At 39.5% G+C, this 20495-nt stretch overlaps 1 protein-coding gene across 1 annotated transcript in view; it reads right to left on the bottom strand.

Annotated features, from left to right (window-relative positions):
- Positions 1-18472, bottom strand: part of Kdm3 (Lysine demethylase 3) — a 294533-nt gene extending 276061 nt beyond the window's left edge. Inside the window, exons 1-2 of the mRNA XM_068229839.1 lie at positions 18376-18472; positions 994-1057 (exon numbers count right to left, since the gene is read on the bottom strand). Coding sequence (XP_068085940.1) covers positions 994-1057; positions 18376-18472 — 161 coding nt within the window. The remainder of the gene's footprint in view (positions 1-993; positions 1058-18375) is intronic.
- Positions 18473-20495: the final 2023 nt, after the last annotated feature.

Genomic DNA, 20495 nt, shown 5'->3' with positions numbered 1-20495 from the left:
GTAATTTAATTTCGTGTGGCTATTCCTAGCCGAGTGCGGCCCTTATAAGACAGCCCCTCCGATGAGGGTGGGCGGCATCTGCCATGTGTAGGTAACTGCGTGTTATTGTGGTGGAGGATAGTGCTGTGTGTGGCGTGTGAGTTGCAGGGATGTTGGGGACAGCACAAACACCCAGCCCCCGGGCCATTGGAATTAACCAATGAAGGTTAAAACCCCCGACCCGGCTGGGAATCGAACCCGGTACCCTCTGAACCGAAGGCCAGTACGCTGACCATCCAGCCAACGAGTCGGACACGGTTTTCAGTAAGGAAGAGGTACTGGAATTTTGTCCCGCAGAAGTTCTTTTAAGTGCCGACATAAGACTGGGCCACATGAGCTCACTTGTCAGAAGACAGCATGTACTGTCGAGTTACTCAGCCCGGTTGGAGTGAAAAAAGGTGGGTGGCAGTAAAATGGAAATATACTCTAGATTTTGTAATCCTAATGACATCGAGGAGGAAAAAAAAAAAAAAGCAAAAGCTTACCAAGGGAAGGGAGAAAAGACAAGTAAAAGATAGGAACCTCAGGCAAAGAAAGATTTAGCTGCCTTATATGTCTTGCATATTGGGAGTTCCACGAGGAAGGGCAAAATAACAAGGTAGTCACTGTTTATACAGCGTGCACATCTGAAGTTTACAAGACTACAATATACAAATGTAATTTTACAGAAATCTGTGCGGTAAATAATCGCTTTAGTCCAAGCATCGAGCAACATCATTATAGTAAATTCCATGAACATTTAGCTTTCTAAACAATGACTCAAATACCGTGCAACGATAAAGAAACAAAGGAAGGAGATACAGTGCATTCCCAAGAAAAACAGTGAACGGATTCTTCATCTTTAATTTAGAACATGATCGTAATGTTTTAATTTTCTTATGAGCCATGCATCCGGTAGTAATCCTCAATCTAACGCAGTGTGAGATTAAAGTGCAATCCTTTAAAGTTAGTTACCTATTATCGAACTTACTGAAGGTTTCGTAAGCTCCGTACCTGATGAACGACAGCAACTTCTTACCTGTAACAAAAGAGACCATACATCAGTAACCATTTTAGCAGGGTTCAATTCATAATGGGGCCATCGCATGTCTGCAATGTTACAATACGGGCAGACGTATAGCAGTGACACATTACATAAAGGTTTTGTGGCTTACACCTAATTACCCCAAGCGACATTACACTGCAGCCATTAGAGCTTACAATGGGCCACTCAGCTGCTACTGTCGATGAAATGTATGAAAGGACATCATGATAGATCTTCGATATTTTGTTCCTTGGGCAGGGAATATTCCAGCTTACATGCTGTATAGGAGAACTGAAACATTTCTTCTACCACAAACAAAGACGAAACTATCAATATTTCAACGAAGTATTATTATTATTATTATTATTATTATTATTATTATTATCACTGATTCGTTATGCCCAACTAAGGAACGCGTTTGAACATTTCACCACTTTTTTTCTTCTTCTCTTCCCAATATCTCCTCATCCTCTCTCTATGTTCCTTTTTACTATGTTTTTTTTTTTTGCTATGGGCTTTACGTCGCACCGACACAGATAGGTCTTATGGCGACGATGGGATAGGAAAGGCCTAGGAGTTGGAAGGAAGCGGCCGTGGCCTTAATTAAGGTACAGCCCCAGCATTTGCCTGGAGTGAAAATGGGAAACCACGGAAAATCATTTTCAGGGCTGCCGATAGTGGGATTCGAACCTACTATCTCCCGGATGCAAGCTTCACAGCCGCGCGCCTCTACGCGCACGGCCAACTCGCCCGGTTTTACTTTGTTTAGTCCATCCCGAATTTAATAGGGTGGGCCTTACAGAAAATTTGTGTTTGTGAATTAAAGTTCTGAATTGTATTCTATCTTGAATGGTTTCTTCATTAATGCCAATTTAATTTAGATCTTTACTGATTTCTTTTAGCCTATTGTAATTTTTCACTGATAAAACTAAGTTAAAATTTTCTTTGTAAGCCTGCTACTACCCATTCTATATAAGTGACCATACATTTGTAATCGCCGTTTCCTGATTGTATCTGTGATTTTATTAGTAACTTGATAGACTGAATTTCATTTCTTTTTTCATTCAGATTCCATTTTCGCATTTTGGTCCTAAGATTTCCCTGAGGATTATTATTATTGTTATTATTATTATTATTATTATTAGCTAGTGGTTTAAGGACACACTGAAGGTTTTCGACGACTCAAGGATGAGAAAGGGCTAGGAATGGAAAGGAGGCTAGTTTGCTTTATGTCGCACCGACACAGATAGATCTTATGGCGACGATGGGACAGGGAAGGGCTAGCAGTGGGAAAGAAGCGGCCGTGGCCTTAATTAAGGTACAGCCCCACATTTGCCTGGTGTGAAAATGGGAAACCACGGAAAACCATTTTCAGGGCTGCCGACAGTGGGGTTCGAACCTACTATTTCCCGAATACTGGATACTGGCCGCACTTAAGCGACTACAGCTATCGAGCTCGGTAACAGGATGTTGTAGAGTCTCCAGTGCATGCTCACGGATGGCGGGTGCCGAAGTTATGGGATCCTACAATGCTTGGCGCACCATACGACGGTACTCCCTCGGGGTGGTGTTTCTTTGTCGACCCGAACTTGCACAACGTGACTGGGTGTCCTCATGTACCCACTGAGTCCAATATCGAGCCACTGTGACATCTGAATGGCCCACATGCCTGGCAATTGCACGATACGACCAACCAGCCTCATGCAATCCCACAATGCGACCTCTGTCAAATGCTGGACAGGCTATCTAACGCGTCCGCGGGGCATCGCGGGTGGTTCGTACTGTACGTACTCCTCTCTGCACGTCTTGCTTAACTGTCTGACTCACAGCAGTTGACTGGTAACAACTTAACAACAGGACAGTGCCATCACGAATGCACTCTGGTGGACGCTCTACACATTACAGATCCTTGTAAATCTTGTCATTTTACTCACACATTAACGGTATGTATGTATACCGAAATGGGATAATACTGGACCACTCCTTCTGGGTGCTTAACTTTTTTCTTTTTGTCAGGCAATGTATTATTAAGATTGGGATGTTAACGAAAAGTAATATTTCTTACCTGAACTAATTTTACCCCAAATCTGAAAAATAACTGAATGATAGGTCCCTGACCTCGTTTACAGCAATTTTATGTTGCATATTTATTTTATTGTTTAGGTCTTATTATGCTCCTCTTAGTAACACAGGGTCTTTATTTATGTTTGGCAAGGACTTTCTAGCTCGACCTTGGCCGCTGATGACAGACCGCTACCGGCCGAAGGCGCGCGCGGTTTCCGGCACTTCCTACAGTTGCTGAGAGCTGAGCTCCGAGATAGGAGGGTGTTCAATGAAGCTACTGCGTACTGTATGATGATGTATTGTATAGTGTTTTATTGTAATTGTGTATAGTGCTGTTAAAGTATGTGAAATATTCCTTACGTGAACGTGTATATCTGCACAATACTTACATTAAGTGCAGAAAATCGTGCGCTAGGACAAGACAAAAGTTTCGAGCGAAATTTCCATGGAGACCCATTAATATCAATCGGACAATAAAACAACTGGCCAAGAGATTCAAACGCACAAGTTCAGTAAACAATAAAAATAGACATAAAAGTCGTTATCTCCTTACTGAAGCCTGCTTGGTACGAAGATCATAAGTAAAAGTCTGTGGCCCCATCGTAGCCCAGATTTAACGACATGTGATTTTTATTTGTGGGGAATGTTAAAAAATGTAGTTTTCGGGAACAACCCTCACACACCAAACTTAAAGACAATATAAGAACTGCAATTGCATCCATCAGTGCTGAAGAACTTGGTAGAGTAACCGAAAACTTCATTAGAAGACGCCGATTATGTTTGGCAGCGCATGGGGAACCTTTTCAGCATAAACTGTAAAAATGGTGAGTAAAATGCATGGTGATGATTTTGAGCACCGTATTCTACCGTACATACGCACGCGCGGTAGCCGGCAACTGAACCGTCACTGGCGGCCAAGGTCGAGCGAGAAAGTCCTTGCCAAGCATAAATAAAGACCCTGTATAAGGTCATGTTTGGTTGTATTTTGAGCATTTTTGTCTAAATTGAGCGCTGTTTTAAACAAGGTACATGCTAATTGCGTCGAATTTCAAGCACAGGGTTTTCAAATACAGTAGAAGATGTACTTTTTCTTTCTTTCCCAGAAAAAGACTGGCGGCAGCTTTACAAGGCAATATTCCGGGAAAAAGATGCTGTACGAACGTACGACGACAGATACCAAAATGTACAGAACTCCTTCGTAGCGTAACGGTTCCTTTGGAAGTGTGTCTGAAAAGAGATGCACTACTTCCGTAGCAGGGCACAAGTTTACTTAAGAAAAATGCGTGCTAATACTTCGACTTTATAAATATAGGAAAACAGAACTCCGCCTCGGGTCTATGAGACTGAATGCATTGGCCGGGCTGAGTCACGTTGGATCCTGGCTCGGTCCTGTAGTATTTGAAGGTGCTCAAATACTTCAACCTCGTGTCGGTAGATTTACGTAAAAGAACTCCCGCTGGATTAAATTACGGCATCTCGGCGTCTCCAAAAACCGTAAAAGTAGTTAGCGAGACGTAATGCCAATAACATTATTTATTATTATCAGTGAATGAATGCATAAAGTTTTAACGTACCTATTGCAGCTCTATCAGTTCGCATGATTAAATGCGTCTGCTGTATTAATGCTAATCACATTTTGACACGTTTAATGTCAGTAATAATCGAATACTTGATACCCACCCATAAAACGATTAAGACATATTTTACCTTTCTTTAAAGGCCATATTTAGCTAGATTTTACGTCATATCTGCTTGCATATTTTGTACTTCTTTAGGCCATAAACTTCCGAACCCTAGTTATTATATCCCTCAGCGGTTCAGACCTGATGAGCCCTTACTGGCTTCCAGAGCCTGAGACGTAAAACCAGAAACAGTATTATTATTATTATTATTATTATTATTATTATTATTATTATTATTATTATTTACTGAAAAGGCATATTCCAGTAATTAAGTAATAATAAAAGAAAACTAAACACATAACAACAAAAGAATGCCGGTAAAATTTAAATTTGATAATCCTGAAACATAGTAACTGTATTGAGAGATGTCGATAAAGTGCGAAGTTTCAGGTCTGAGGTAGATTATCACCTGTTGTTATCGTGTGCGGTGAGATAACTTATCAACAACTTGAAAACGTGGATACAGTTTTATACTCTGTCGTTTTATCTAGGATGAAATATAATTAAAGGTCATTCAAGTCCTAAATACACAGTTCAAAAAAAAATTAGGGGAAGATGTTTTTGAACGTATGCCATGCTCCACAAAACAAAACCTCACACCCAAGTATATTACCAACTAAACCTTTATTATTCGCCGGGCTGAGTGGCTCAGACGGTTAAGGCGCTGGCCTTCTAACCCCAACTTGGCAGGTTCGATCCTGGCTCAGTCCGGTGGTATTTGAAGGTGCTCAGATACGACAGCCCCGTGTCGGTAGATTTACTGGCACGTAAAAGAACTCCTGCGGGACTAAATTCCGGCACCTCGGCGTCTCCGAAGACTTTCAAAAGTAGTTAGTGGGACGTAAAGCAAATAACATTATTATTATTATTATTATTATTATTATTATTATTATTATTATTATTTATCGTTGATCTATACAAAAGAACATCGATGGATTCGTGTTCATTTTCAGAACACAAACGGAAAATGTCCAAATAGGGACGAAAACAAAGTGACAACAGTCCTCCAGGGTAGATTTTTATCACAGTTGGAGAGCTTCAGTATGGTGTATGTCCTCCACGAGCATTTATCACAGATTGGCACCTACGTGGCATGCTCCGTATAAGTCGACGGAGGTCACGTTGCGGTATCAGGTCCCATTCTTCAATGAGAGCCTTTTCGAGGTCTTGGAGAGTCTATAGTGGAACAGGAAGCCCACAAACACTTCTGTCAAGCCTATCCCACACATGCTCGATGGGATTAAGGTCGGGACTCACTGCTGGCCATTCCATCTCTTGAATGTCCACTTCTCGCAAGACAGCTCTGGTGATGCGCGCCACATGCGCCCTGGCATTGTCATGCATGAGTACGAAGTCAGATCCAACACCGTATGCAGCGAACTAACACATGCTGTAAGAGTATCTGCTCGATGTACACCGCAGCGGTAAGATTACTACGGACGACAAGATCCGTAGGCCATCATTACTGATGCCACTCCACATCATCACAGAACTTTGTCCGAATCAGTCGCCTTCCTGGACAACATTTGGTATGTACTGCTCACCACGGCGTCTCCATACACGCTGTGTCAGGGGAAATCTGGACTCGTCTGTGAACAACACAGGTCTCCATTTTCGAAGTTGCCAGCTGACGTGGGTACGAGCAAACAGAAGGCGAGCTGAGCGATGTTGCCGCGTTAAACGGGGCATACTGTCTGGTCAGACACCGTGACTCCAGTGACCCTCCTGAGGTCTTGTTGCAGTTCTCTGGCAGTTGCTGAACTTCGCCGCAACGCACAGATGATCAGATATCGGTCATCCTGTGGGGTTGTCATGCGTCCACGACCTTGTCCAACCCTCCTTGTGAACCGGCCTGTCTCATTGTAGCGATTCCACAAGCGGTGAACAACTGACGGAGAGACATAGATCCACAACAACACGACGAAAAGCCCGTCCTTCCTGGATCAAAGTGAGGGCTCTTGCGACTAGAACCTCGTTAAGATGCCTGATGGGGTGTGCTGATTGACGTACAACGTGCTCAAATGACCGCAGTAGTCTGTGTACCTCACAACGACACAGGGACGCACCGCTATTCACTTTGTTTTGAGGGGTCACCTGACAGTTTACTGCATGACTACGCCTACAGATGGAGTATAAATTCGATTTGACATACCCTGGGTAGGTAAGGTCTCAAGGTATGCTGTACGACCATTGGAATCCCATCTACCAAATTAACGTTCACATACCAGACGTTACAAAACATGTTCTTTTTTTTTTTTAAACTTTGTATCTATTCACCTGAAAATTATCCGTTATAAAGAAGAATATTTGATGTTTTTCTTAGAGAATACATGAAGTATGACATTTTATAACATGCATTTGTCACTGTTTGTATTAACTAGCTCTGTAACATTCTACTCGAAAATTGACTGACGCCTTTCAACATATTTATTACAACTGTCCGTTAGTTTGAATGACTTAATTCCAGTAAATTCCTCGAATACATTAACACACACGGACTGTAGGATTTGTAGTCCTCGTGGTATGTACGCTTTCTGGGAAAAAGAAAGACTGAGCATACATTACTTTTGTATGCAAGAATCAGCGTCACACTTTGTACAACGCGTCTTTCGCAATGATATCAATCAATCAATCAATCAATCAATCAATCAATCAATCAATCAATCAATCAATCAATCAATCAATCAATCAATCAATCAATCAATCAATCAATCAAATCACCACTGATCTGCATTTAGGGCAGTCGGCCACGTGCCAGATTCTCTAGCAGTTACTTATCTAGTCTTTTCTTACGTGATTTCAAAGAAGTTGACAACTTATCGAATATCTCCCTTGACAAATTACTCAAATTCCTCTTTCTATAAATGAATATTTGCTCCAATTTATCCTCATAAATTCCAACTTTATCTTCATATTATGATCCTTGCTACTTTTAAAAAATCCTTTCAAGCTTATTCGACAACTAGTATAATTCTACGCCATCTCTCCACTGACAGTTCGCAATATACCGCTCCGTCGTGCTGATGGTGTGTTCGAACGCCATTGATTGTCAGGAGCCCTAAACATGTTTTGCTCTGGTTTCCCATTTTCACACAACGCGAATGTTGGTGTTAAACCTTAATTAAGACCACGGTCGTTTCATTCTCAGCCCTAGCTCTGTCCTACCCCATCGCTGCCATGACACATGTCCGCGACGATGTGGCGTAAGACGAATTTAAAAAATAATAATAATCTGCTTTCGATTGGATCTTTTCCAGCTTTCAAATCATGTAACCCTGGCGAGGGTCCCATACACCGTAACCATACTCTTATTTGAACCTTACCAGTTTCTTGTTATTGACGTACTCTTTAAATATAACTTAACATTATTGTCAAACAGGCCTACACTCTTTTGCCGATAAAATGTTAAGAAAGTGACAAGCATGATAGAGGGCAATTTGTAGCGAACGTTATCATTTAAACAGGTTCTGAAATCACAGATGTACACCCTTTTTATAGGGAAAGTGTTATAAAATAATATCGAGCGAGTTGGCTTTGGAGTTTGGGTCACGTAGCTGAAAGCTTGCGTTCGAGAGGTACTGTCGGCAGCAATGAAGATGCGTTTCCATGTTTCGTCACTTTTACACCAGGCACATGTTGTACCTTAATTAAGAGTTCCTGTCCATGAAGACCATACTGAAGTAGTGGAAAATAACTATTTCTGCCATCATACTTTCGACAAATATACTTATTCTAGGTGGACAAAATTTGGCATGTGCAATGAATGAACACTGTAGATTGTTATTAGCTTATTAGTTACTGATTACAATACTTGGTTAATTTTTATGATAGTTTATTCCTTGCGATGTTTTTTAAGACTGCAAGTTCACTTCATTATCGGAAGGGTTAACCCCGAAACGACTCATGTGACATGAATTATATTTTTACAGCTATTACCCATAGCATGTAGGTACAAGGAAGACTGCACTCATGATATTTGGTAAACTAGTTTTAAGTAGGAAAGTTTTAACGATCGTTATATCATTTTTTTTTTTTTTTTTTACAAATTTTGTCAAATATATTTTACTTTATGTTTGAAAACCTCCATGTATTATCTAACCACGAACTCTCCATCATTATGTACTCATTAATTACGTCATGTTTGTACTCGGCATCTTATAACTTTTCAATAAATAATAATAAACCTGTTATTGTTTTATGTCCCACTACCAACGTTTACGGTTTTCAGAGATGCGAAGGTGCCAGAATCTTGTTTTGTGTGCCAGTATATCTAACAACGTGAGGCTGGCGCATTTGAGCACTTTCAAATACCAACAGACTGAGCCGGGATCGAACCCGCCAACACGGACTCAGAGAGTCAACGTATATCGTCAGAATCACTCAGTCTGGCTAGAAATTTTCAGCAGCTCATTTGTGTGTTTTTTCCAGTCTCTATACTAAACCATCCAAGGTTATGAAGTCTGGCACACACTATCAATACCAAGAAGAAATCGAGTCAATAAATCCGTACAGTTAACACTCCATCTATTGATCAAGTGGATAACACAATATTGGTTAATAAAATTCACCAACACATGGCGGATTCTTCAAAACGTTAAGTGGTAATACGGCTCTGCTCGATCATCATGTACATAATTGAAGTAGGCCTACTTCAATTACAAAATATCCTCTAAACGCTATTTACATACGAGGTCCTTTATCAGGTATCATCTTTCCTTCTTATCTGAGAGGAAACGAGATATGAATCACAGTTCTTCTCTAATAAGCTCCGCAAATCTCACGGCATTGATAACAGTATCAGTTAGCAACATCAACAACACTGAGTTTTCGTTGCCATAAAATTCCACAAGGTTCATTCATGATACGGAAACGAGAAGATAGGGTGATGACGTACGTCCAGCCTTCTGGCTAATGATAAGCTGTAATTAAAATTAAAATATAATCCCATTATCACCCACACGCCTATATAGATAAAACAATGAAGCACCTCTTCACTGTTTCTCAGAGCTTTTATGAAGACAACAGATCTGAGAATTTAGCATTTAAAAAGTGGTTAAGTCATCAGCCCATATACTAGGTCAAAAGTAGCTCTCCAATTCATCCTCGACTGCTTTTTTCGGTCTCTATTTATTTGTTTATGAAGCACAAGATAGCGCTACACACTGAGAAATTCTCACTTGCACCTACAACAGACGAATAAAAATAGACAGTAGTTCACCAAGCGAAGTTGGCTACGCGGTTTGGGTCACGTAGCCGTCAGCTTGCATTTGGAAGATAGTGGGTTCGAATCCCATTGTCAGTAGCCGTGAAAACGGTTTTCTGTGCTTTCCCAATTTCGCAACAGGCACATGCTGGGGCTGTACTTTAATTAAGGCCACGGTCACTTCTTTCCCTTCCCTATCCTATCGTCGCTGTAAGGCTGGCATTACACTAAGTTTATCAAAGAAATTTATTAAAGATCTTTAGTAAAATATATGACAGTGTAATGGAGGATACTTTCCGAGGATACTGAATAAACAAAATAAAAACCAAGCATATGACATGGAAGAGATAGAGCCCATATATAATTTTGAATTAATAACTAATAGGGAACTCAATCACCAGAAGAAAAAGTAAGAAAGCGGCAGACCCAGATAATATATACATGGAACATCTCAAAGACTCCCTCGATAACATGGAATAACTATGGACAGACCTGATGAACAAGTGTTTGCAGACAGGAAAAATCCCAGTAAGTTGGGCGACAGCAACGCTCAAGATTATCTAGGCCTACAAAGGTAAAGGAGAGAAGACATCCCCGGACTCATTCAGAGGAGTGGCGCTGGAAAACACCTCCTTTAAAGTCTTCACGACGATACTCAACAAACGATTACTACCAACCGTTGAAGGAAGCATCCCGGAATGTCGGTTTGGTTTCATAAAGGGAAGGAGCACCCTACAAGCTGTAAAATATTTACTGGATCAAATAGAAGACACCCTGAGACAACCAGTAGGAAAATACTATGCAGTGTTTGTTGACTTCAAGAAAGCGTTTGACTCAGTGAATAGAGAAAAACTTACTGGAAAACTGAAGCAAATGACTGTTGAGAGAAATTCTATAGTGAGAGCAATAATTGAATCCTGCCCCCAACGAAACGTCATCCAGATATACAACAATGTCGAAATCTCCGAGAAAATCTTACAAACGAACGGAGTCCTGCAAGGTAACCCTTTGAGCCCCACACTGTTTAACATCTATATAGCTGATGTAACAAGCATCATAGAAAAAAACTCAACAGCAGAAATAGTTCTATATGCAGACGACATGGTGATAGGATCGAAGAACAAAGAGGGTGTTTAAAATGCACTACACAAATTAGAGACTTGGGCAAGAGTAAATGACATGGATTACAAACAAACGATTACTAGCAACCGTTGAAGGAAGCATCCCGGAATGTCGGTTTGGTTTCATAAAGGGAAGGAGCACCCTACAAGACAGTACAAATGTGGAAAAACGGTGGAAAAACAACGGCTGACGATGGTATAATTCTATACAACCTCTACAGGTAGTAGGACATTATACATATCTTGGAGTTCGCTTCAGACAATTTTTGGTATGCATATCCAGGAGGGAGCAACAGCAGCTACCAGAGTCTCATACAATATCCCAAACATTGCCAATCTATCAACAAACACAGCAATGCAGTTATTAAAATGGACGTGGCGCCAGTCGCAACATATGGCATTGAAATCGTCTGGGAAAAACTGAAGATAAGTGACTTGAAAAAATAGAAAAGGTCAAGACGATATTCATGAAACGAATATTAGGAGTCGGGAAAACAGCGCAATGGTATACGAACTCATGAACGAGACTTACTTTGTAGAAGACATCAGGCTACAGCACTGGTTTCTATACACAAGGCCCTATCAGGAACTGATCAATATCCGAGAAAGGAAGAAAAAAGAGATATGACTACAGTTCTACAGTACTTCAGCCATGATGGATGACAGCTGGAAAAAGGAGTACAAGAGCCAGAGACACGTTACAACAGAGCAGCAATCCATGGGTTCCGCCACAAAATATGCTAGAACCAAACGAAGAATGCAACTGTGTGCTATGTGGACAGAGCTGTGGGAAGTATCATGTAATAATATGTGCAAAGAGGACAAAATATCTTGCAGACTATAGTAAAGATTAAAACTGATGTTCTTTATTTACTATAATGTCTTTTTATAAAATTTCTTTGATAAAAGGCATGAGCTTCGTACTATCTTTTGCAAACGATTTGACTTGTTACATCCAAAATGGCGGATCGAAAGTTCAGTTCGAATGTTGCTACAAGTAAGCTGTTTATTTCGAGTATGAAATGATTAAAATGTTTTACAACACAAGGCACCAGGAATATAAAAAATAGACATTTAAGACTGCAAGTGTATTTACACATAGAGAAGGCGATAAATACTATTCAGGATGGATACACAGTTTTAGATGTAAAATAGAAACTGAATGGATTACGTAGCCAACATTTGGCTGAAAAACCGAAACTGAACATAATCTTTGGATTATACACTATATTTCTTCCAATTCAGTTAATTTTGATTACTGAAAGCAACTTCTTTCACTGATAAGCCACATGAGATAACCTAAAACCTTGTGGGTTTTAAACTAGTACTATGAAAAAGCAGACAGATGTAGAACTACATGTGGTGTACTCTTGTCAATATAATTTAAGTAAAAACTAATAGTGGCCAAAAATGCACTCAACTGTCCTTCATCCATTTTTACTGCACTATGAAATATTTTATGCAGATAAATGATGCAATGACTGTATGTTACAATCTTTAATAAAAGTTAACTCGCACAAAATAGTTTACAAAATATCTTTAACAATTTATTTGATAGTGTAATATCAGCCTAAGACCTACTGTATCCGTCGGTACAATATAATATATATCAAAAAACTGATTTCTGACCAGTGTGATCACCTTACAACACCCCTTTGATGATGATGATGATGATGATGATGATGATGATGCTTGTTGTTTTAAGGGGCCTAACATCAAAGGTCATCGTCCCCTAATGGTACGAAATGAAAGAACAAAAATTGCAAAGGCATCCACTGACCAAAATAAAATAAAAATATGGCATGAAGAATGAATGGATGGACAGGAACTCAACAAAACACAAAACAAACAAACAAAAACCAGTGGATCGGACTCAATACAGATCGAAAATAACATTACCGACCAAGGAACCACTTATAAAGCACAATGATGCTTGGTGTCTAAAGGGGGTGCAAAATCCACGTCTAAGGCCCCACAGAATGGTACATGTCGCGAGTAAAATAGAACCAGGGTATGTGTCATGTTGGGGTATTAATCAGAAGTAGCGAAGACTCACGGTGTTCCACAAAAGATGGTACTACTCACAAGTATTGCAATACGTACAAGTAACGCAGACCTATGGTGTGTCTCACACAATGGCCCAACTCAGAGTCAACGCAAACCGAGAAGGTTCCCCACCTAGGTGTACTAAACACGGGCGCCGGTATTCCCGTGGTGTTCCTCACATAGTGGGTACTAATCACAGGCAACGCAGACCCACGGTGCTGCTCATATAGTGGTACAACTCACAGGCTACGCCCAGACCCGCGGTGTTGCACACATGGATACAACGCACGGGTACTGGAATCCACCAGGCCAGGCTTTTAGTGCTACTAATCACAAACCTATTTCGTACCGAATTTAGTGGTACTACTCGCAAGTACAGGCAACCTATGGTGTTCCCCGCGTGATGGTACGATTCAAAATTAGTTTCATGGTTCTAATTCAGTCAGCCCTTGGTCGCCCCTTTTAGTCGTCTCTTACGACAGGCAGGGGATACCGCGGGTGTATTCTACATGTGCGTCCCCCACCCGCAGTGGGTAGTGTGTTTGGTCCGCGAGAGGTATTTTATTTCCCTCAAGTCCGCCGGCAAGCCGGTTAGGACCCCCCTATCCGCCACCTGGGACGCGCCACGTGGGAGTATCACCTCTCCCCCTGCTACGCCACCGTAGTAGGTTCGTGGACACCCCTTTGAAACAACTGGAATGTAATCATGTCCATGTTAATTAACAACGATCGGAAGAGTCGCAATCTATTATTTTTCTTCCAATGGCATGCTGTTGTGATTACAGTGGAACATGAAGTTGTGATGTTTCATAATAAGAGGGACTAATAAAATGTTTTACAAATAGGAGAGACAATTTTCTTTATTTTTTCATAAAAGTATAAAAGCTGGTATTCTCAAAAAGAAGAGGCAATGTAATAATCTGCAATTTACGTCCTAATATGCCATTGACAGGACGGAACTTGTTGAATACCAGGAAGAGTAAGGCCTCGTATTCTAATAAGCGAGACGTGGTCTTGCCTTTCTCTTCTGCACTCTTAAACCTGCTACTCACGATTCACTGCCATTCGCGTTGCCAACGCCAGGCCAGCTAACGTAATACACTCATAGCAACAGCAAACCACGCCAGCTTGTTAATTATTACCACCACCACCATCATCATCATTATCATAATTATCATCATTACAAACTTGGACTCAGCATTCTAACAAACGTACCATTTATAGTAAAATCTAGTATTTCTTATTGACCTACTTACCTATGCAACTAGTTACCAGTAACTTGTTTTGCTCCATTACCTTTATTTTGATCGCTCTCTTTCCTGTTTATTCTCTACCTCTCTAGAAGTCTCGGCACAAATTCACACTCGAGCAACCGCGATGAAATAATGATGACAAATTTAATCACTACCCCAGATGATTACCGGAAGAAAGGAATGAAATTATGAATGATGTTTTAAGATAAAGCAAATTAAAAAAAGGCTGGAAAGACAGAAATGTCTTTAAAATTTCGATAAATTTTTACTCCGAAACAAGCAGAATAGGAACAGAAAAAGTCCCGTTGAAATTCAACAAGCAAAGAGCATTTTGCAAGAGATTTTACGAAGAAAAGTCAATTGGATGGGGCATGTTATGCGAAGGAATGGATTACTGAATTATATTATTGACGGTCGGGTTGAAGGAAAGAGAGGAATAGAAAGAACGAGGATACGGATACCAGATGATCTCAAAACTGGTAGGAAGTTGACGTATTGCGAACTAAAACAAGAAGCTACGAATGGGAGAAACTGGAAACTGGTGAATTATCTTTGGATAGAATGAGGAACATGTCATCACACATAATAATAATAATAATAATAATAATAATAATAATAATAATAATAATAATAATAATAATAATAATAATAATAATAAAGCCTTACAGATGCAGCCATGCAAGTTAATCTCCTTGAAAAGACAGCCAACAAGACAGGCTTGAGAATCTTTTGACGAATATAAAAAGTGCCCCACAGTTTTTAGTAACGGATATTGGTCAAATAGAAAAGGTAAAGAAATTAAAATATTTGGGTGAGACAATTCAAGAAAATGGTTTAGAAAAATCTGCTATAGAGAAGAGGATACAAAAGATGCAAAAAGCTTACGGTGTAACTAAGAATACTTACAACAAAAAGTGCTTATCAACAAAACTTAAAATAAAGCACTACAACACAGTAGTGAAACCAGAATATCTGTATGTCAGCGAATGTCTAGCACTGAACTACAAGCTTGATAAATTAGAAATATTAGAAAGAAGAATTATAAGGAAAATATTAGGTCCTCTAAGAATTGCAGAGTTTTGGAAATTAAGAAGTAACAATGAAATTTACCAGAACATAGAAAACATATCAGAAACAATAAGAAAAAGGAGATTGCTATTTCTTGGAAATTTTTTTAGAATGGATGGCAATAGAATAACTAAACGAATCTGCAAGTACCTTTGAGAAAAGAAATCAACCACCACCTCGATTCAAGAAGTCGAGAAAGACCTGGAAAGGAACAACATACGAGAAGAAGAATTATTGGAAAGAAAGATTTTTAGGAAGAAAGTCTTACAAATGGAAGGATTCCAAGGGAGGAAGGAAAACAAAGCAGCCACAAAGTGGACTGAAGACAGGAAAAAGAAGCACAGTGAAACAATGAAAGAATACTGGAAGAAAAAGGAAAGAACAACTAAGGAGGAAGAATTGAAACTGTAACGTGGTCCTTAGAAGGCCGGAACTCAATAATAATAATAATAATAATAATGATGATGATGAAACAGAAGTCAGTAGGAACAAAATGAACGATGTCCTAGATCACGACTCCACGAGCCTGCCACGTCCTAAATTAACTAGATGAGGACCTCAGAGGCGTATATGAGCACCTTTAAGTTGTTAGGTGGTTAAAAATTACGTAAGTGGGGTGGGGTGCTGAGATCACCCTTAGTTGTGCTGGGGTATCTCGGACATACATTTTTCAGCAAATTTCTTACTTAATTTGCATACTATCCACATCCTTTTAAGTCGGTTTGCATAACCTCACAACAATAAATTAATTAACAAAGAATATAAACCTTTGGAAGATATATTTTTAGCTGCTTGTTTCAACATGTTGCTATTTTAAGCATTTTGCGTTGGCTAATTTCTTAAGAAAGTTCGGTTTTGTTTTTTACAAACCTAAACATACACACTTTCATAAAACAACACAATTTTAAAAGTATTCTGTGTTACAAAGATAAATTTTCAAAGAAACTGAACATCTTTAACGCAAATAGGAAACTTTCTGTCTTTAGTACCAAAGTTAATGTAAAAATTACTCGCTAATGTAAAGATTATATTGAATTTTCAATACACTTCTGTCACGAAACCATTACTAAAATTTTAACAGTCATCAGTGTCATCAGAGGAAGGATCATTGCAGCACATGCGGCATATACTCTCCATATGATTCAGGCACATGAACTGTTGACATCTGTAGCAGAAGTGTATGGTTTTTCTTGTCCGACTTCCTGGGACAAACAGTGCATCTTCCTTTTCAACGGTTCTCATATTGCGGAAGCTGGTGGTACTATGCTTGTATCAGACACTTTGGTTGCCCTCAGCCGAATTAACTTTGGAACTGAGGTTGACAGTGCTCTCTTCGCAACTTGAGGTTTCAAAAGTTCTTGGCCTAACTGACGAAGGAAATTATCGCCTTTCAATGGTGGAATCAGGATTAATAGCCACAAAAATCACTTGCGCATTGATTCATGCTAGGTCGATTATCCGGAAAAATATAGCCATTGGCCATCTCTGAGATTTCCTTCCTGAATGCAAGTATCTGACATCTTGTCCACCGTGTCTACTCCACTCTTTGTGATGTTGTAAAATCTGTTTATTACTGGTTTCTTCTGGTTTCCGGTAGAGGGGTCAATGTCTGATGAATGAGGGTGCATGGTTGATATCATCACAACATTCTTGCCTTTCTTGGGAACGTACGATAACCATGTGATGTCGTTAGAGTGTGCAAATTCAGTGCTGTAAATTTCTCTTTCCTTGATATCAGTCAGTGTCTTCGGCAATTGAGGTGTTTTTTTTTTTTTTTTCATGGTGCCCACAAGCGTTAGTCTTTTCTTTAGTAGTTCTTCTGCTAGCGGTATGCTGGTAAACCAGTTATCAGCCGTGATATTCCTGCCTGTACCATAGATATGCTCTGTGAGCCTGAGGACGACATCTTTAGCTGAATTAGAGATTCAAGCACTATCGGGCTGTTTTCAGCTGTAAATTTCCATGGATGATGTACACCAAGTTCTCGCATCATAGTGTTAGAATCTTGGTGCCATATTTGGTTGGTTTGCTCCACAGGTATTGCCGGAAGAGTCATTTCCTCCTAAACGGTACAAGCTGTTCATCAATGCATGTGTATTCTCCAAGGCAGTAAAACTTTTGACAGTTCTCCGCCCCATATTTGGTTGGTTTGCTCCATAGGTATTGCCGGAAGAGTCATTTCCTCCTAAACGGTACAAGCTGTTCATCAATGCATGTGTATTCTCCAAGGCAGTAAAACTTTTGACAGTTCTCTGTAAACAGTTCTCTGATCGCAGCTAATTTATCCAGTTCTCTACGCTGTGCACGATCACTTACATCGTCAAACCTTACATATCTCAAAAGAAATAAAAATCTTGTCAGTGACATGCTAGTGTGGAATATTTCTACTCCTAGGCCATTTGTAGAAAGTAAATCCTTCAAATTTAACTTTGCTGCTCGGTCGGACCCAGCTATGATCAGTAATCCCAAGAATGATCTAATTTCCATTTAATCTGTTTTGCGGCAAGCACTCTATTGAGTAACGTAACTACCCCGATTTTTTCAATATATATATATATTTGTACATTGAGTGATTGTTCTGATTATAACATCGTTCATGAATACACTAAAACAATCGTGTGGTGTTTTAGCAACTTTAGCTTGCAATCTAGTACCTGGTAAATGTGTTATGATATTCTGTGACCTGGTGCGTACGTTATTGTTCATCCTAATATTTCGTAACCACTTAATTTTTCTGTCCATTCCAAGCATAAATTCCGTCACTCCTAAATAAACATAACGGACGATAAACTCGTTTCACCCTCATTAGCCGCACTTTCATTCGATTGCTCACTTTCAGACAAATGCTCACAAAGTTCACAATCAACCCACTCACCATCATCTGAATCTTGAAAATCTGAATCGCCCCATGAATCTTCAGTTTCTTCTTCAAGCATTCTCCTTATACGTTGTTGCTCCTTTTCGGAAGACATGCCAAGGCAAACAAAGCTTCCACACTGAATTGGCTTTATAATTTAAAAACGACTTTGCCAACAAAGATATTACACAACTTGTTAGGTGGGGTGTATACAGCAACCCAGTGTCAATAAAAGTTTATAGTATTCAAATAGTTTGTTTTTATGGCGAACAATGAGCTGCTTTCAAATGACAATGTTCGGTAAGAAGTAGTGACGGGACTATCGAATGAAAACTACCAAATTATTCGATAGTCGTCAACTACCGTTACAACCAATTGTTTCCGTTTGCATTCGGTTTTTCATTCGGATCGCAAATTCCAATTGTTTCCACTAGTCAGCGCTGAAATCGGCCTCCTCTTTCGTTATGGAGTGAAGTCAGTCATTTATTATAAATGAATAGATATCTGACTCAAAGTTGTATAATGATAAGTGCAATTTTATTATTGTGCACTTTATGAATAGATAATCATGTTATGGTTTTTATAAATACTTCCCATATACTAACCATGAACCTCTTATGATTGAACATTAACCTTAAATGAATGGAATTATTTTAAAATTAATATAATTATGCACTATTACTTGGTCCTATCATAGGAAAACATGGTGTCTTTTCATTTAGTTTAGCTTGCTGTATTCACATTACTTTAATATGTGGTATCATTATTAATACAATAAGGTGTAAACCTAACCTTCGTTTGAAATTACCTAACATTTGTTATTTTATGAAGAGTTATCTTACATTCATTAACTTGTGATTAGGGACACAAAAATGCATTTTATTCAAAATGAAACATAATGACCACAATTACTTTAATCGGGTCATTTTATCTTACTTTATAGACCAAGGTATTTCAGTTTCCAATCACTTCACTCGAACATTGTGTGTGTAACGTTTGTAACTAGTCTCAGTATTTCCGCTTATATCAACACAAACAACAGAAACACGCTATAAAAATCGGTAGTGTAATACAACAATCCACATTTCGGTAGTTACTAGCAAATGACCTATTACTAGTTACTAGTACTACCGCAGTACAAAACTACTAGGGTACTTTATAACCGATTTCAAACCGAATGAAAACTATCGAAGGTTTTCATTCGATAGTCAGTCACGCTTCACAATCGGTAGTCTACCGATAGTTAGAAACATTCGATATTCCCATCACTATAAGAAGGTACTGAGCCCGCCACCAGCATAGCCAACTTAGTAACTTTACAACATAACAAATAGTAATGCTGGGATGTTGTGAGCATCCCACATAACAACTAAAGGGTTAAATGACATCAAACTGAGATATGATCGAACCCGCCAACATGGGGTTCAGAAGGGCAGTACTCTTCCTTCTGAGTCACTCCACCCGGCAGCAGGGTACACAGATAAAAAGTTCGAGAAAGGGAACTACTTAGGTTGAATCAGACCAATTGCAATGAAGCCTTGGTAAGATGACTATTAAGTTAAAACATCAAGAACTTAAGCACGTTTACATCGGACAGCCTACAGATGACCAAGATGTCATGTAGCTTCCATCATATTTTGATATACAGATGAACCTGTTATATGTTTTCAAAGGGAGACGGCTAAAATAATGTATAAATGAAAAAAACGTGCAAGTGAATTTTTTCATGGAAATGAAACTGCGTTAACTTACTACATTTCTTCTCAAACTACCGTATAAGAATGCAACAAATGAAACAAACACAGCAATGATTAAAGTACTGTACTTACAGTACTTACATACAAGCAGAGTACCCGGTGCTTTACACTGCTTCAAAAAATGGTTAATTTTTTCCAAACAATCATACACCAGTCAGTTATATACACGTGCGCAGCGATAATGCGTTCCACGTTCCACGAATACGCGGAGCGTCGGCATCTACTGTCGCCCCGCTAAGCGCATTGTCGGCGGCAACCCTTTTATCCGCAGGTAGTGCCAAAAAGGTTATCTCCAAAGAGTCCGCTTACTGAATTCGATGAGATTAGATGTCACTTTTCTCTCTGTGACTCTCATATCCTCAGGAGAGTGTAACGTATACA

The sequence above is a fragment of the Anabrus simplex genome, chromosome 1, assembly GCF_040414725.1.
Source record: "Anabrus simplex isolate iqAnaSimp1 chromosome 1, ASM4041472v1, whole genome shotgun sequence".
Classification (NCBI taxonomy): Eukaryota; Metazoa; Arthropoda; class Insecta; order Orthoptera; family Tettigoniidae; genus Anabrus; species Anabrus simplex.
The sequence above is the reverse complement of the archived record's forward strand: the minus strand, read 5'-3'. Positions and strand labels throughout refer to the sequence as shown.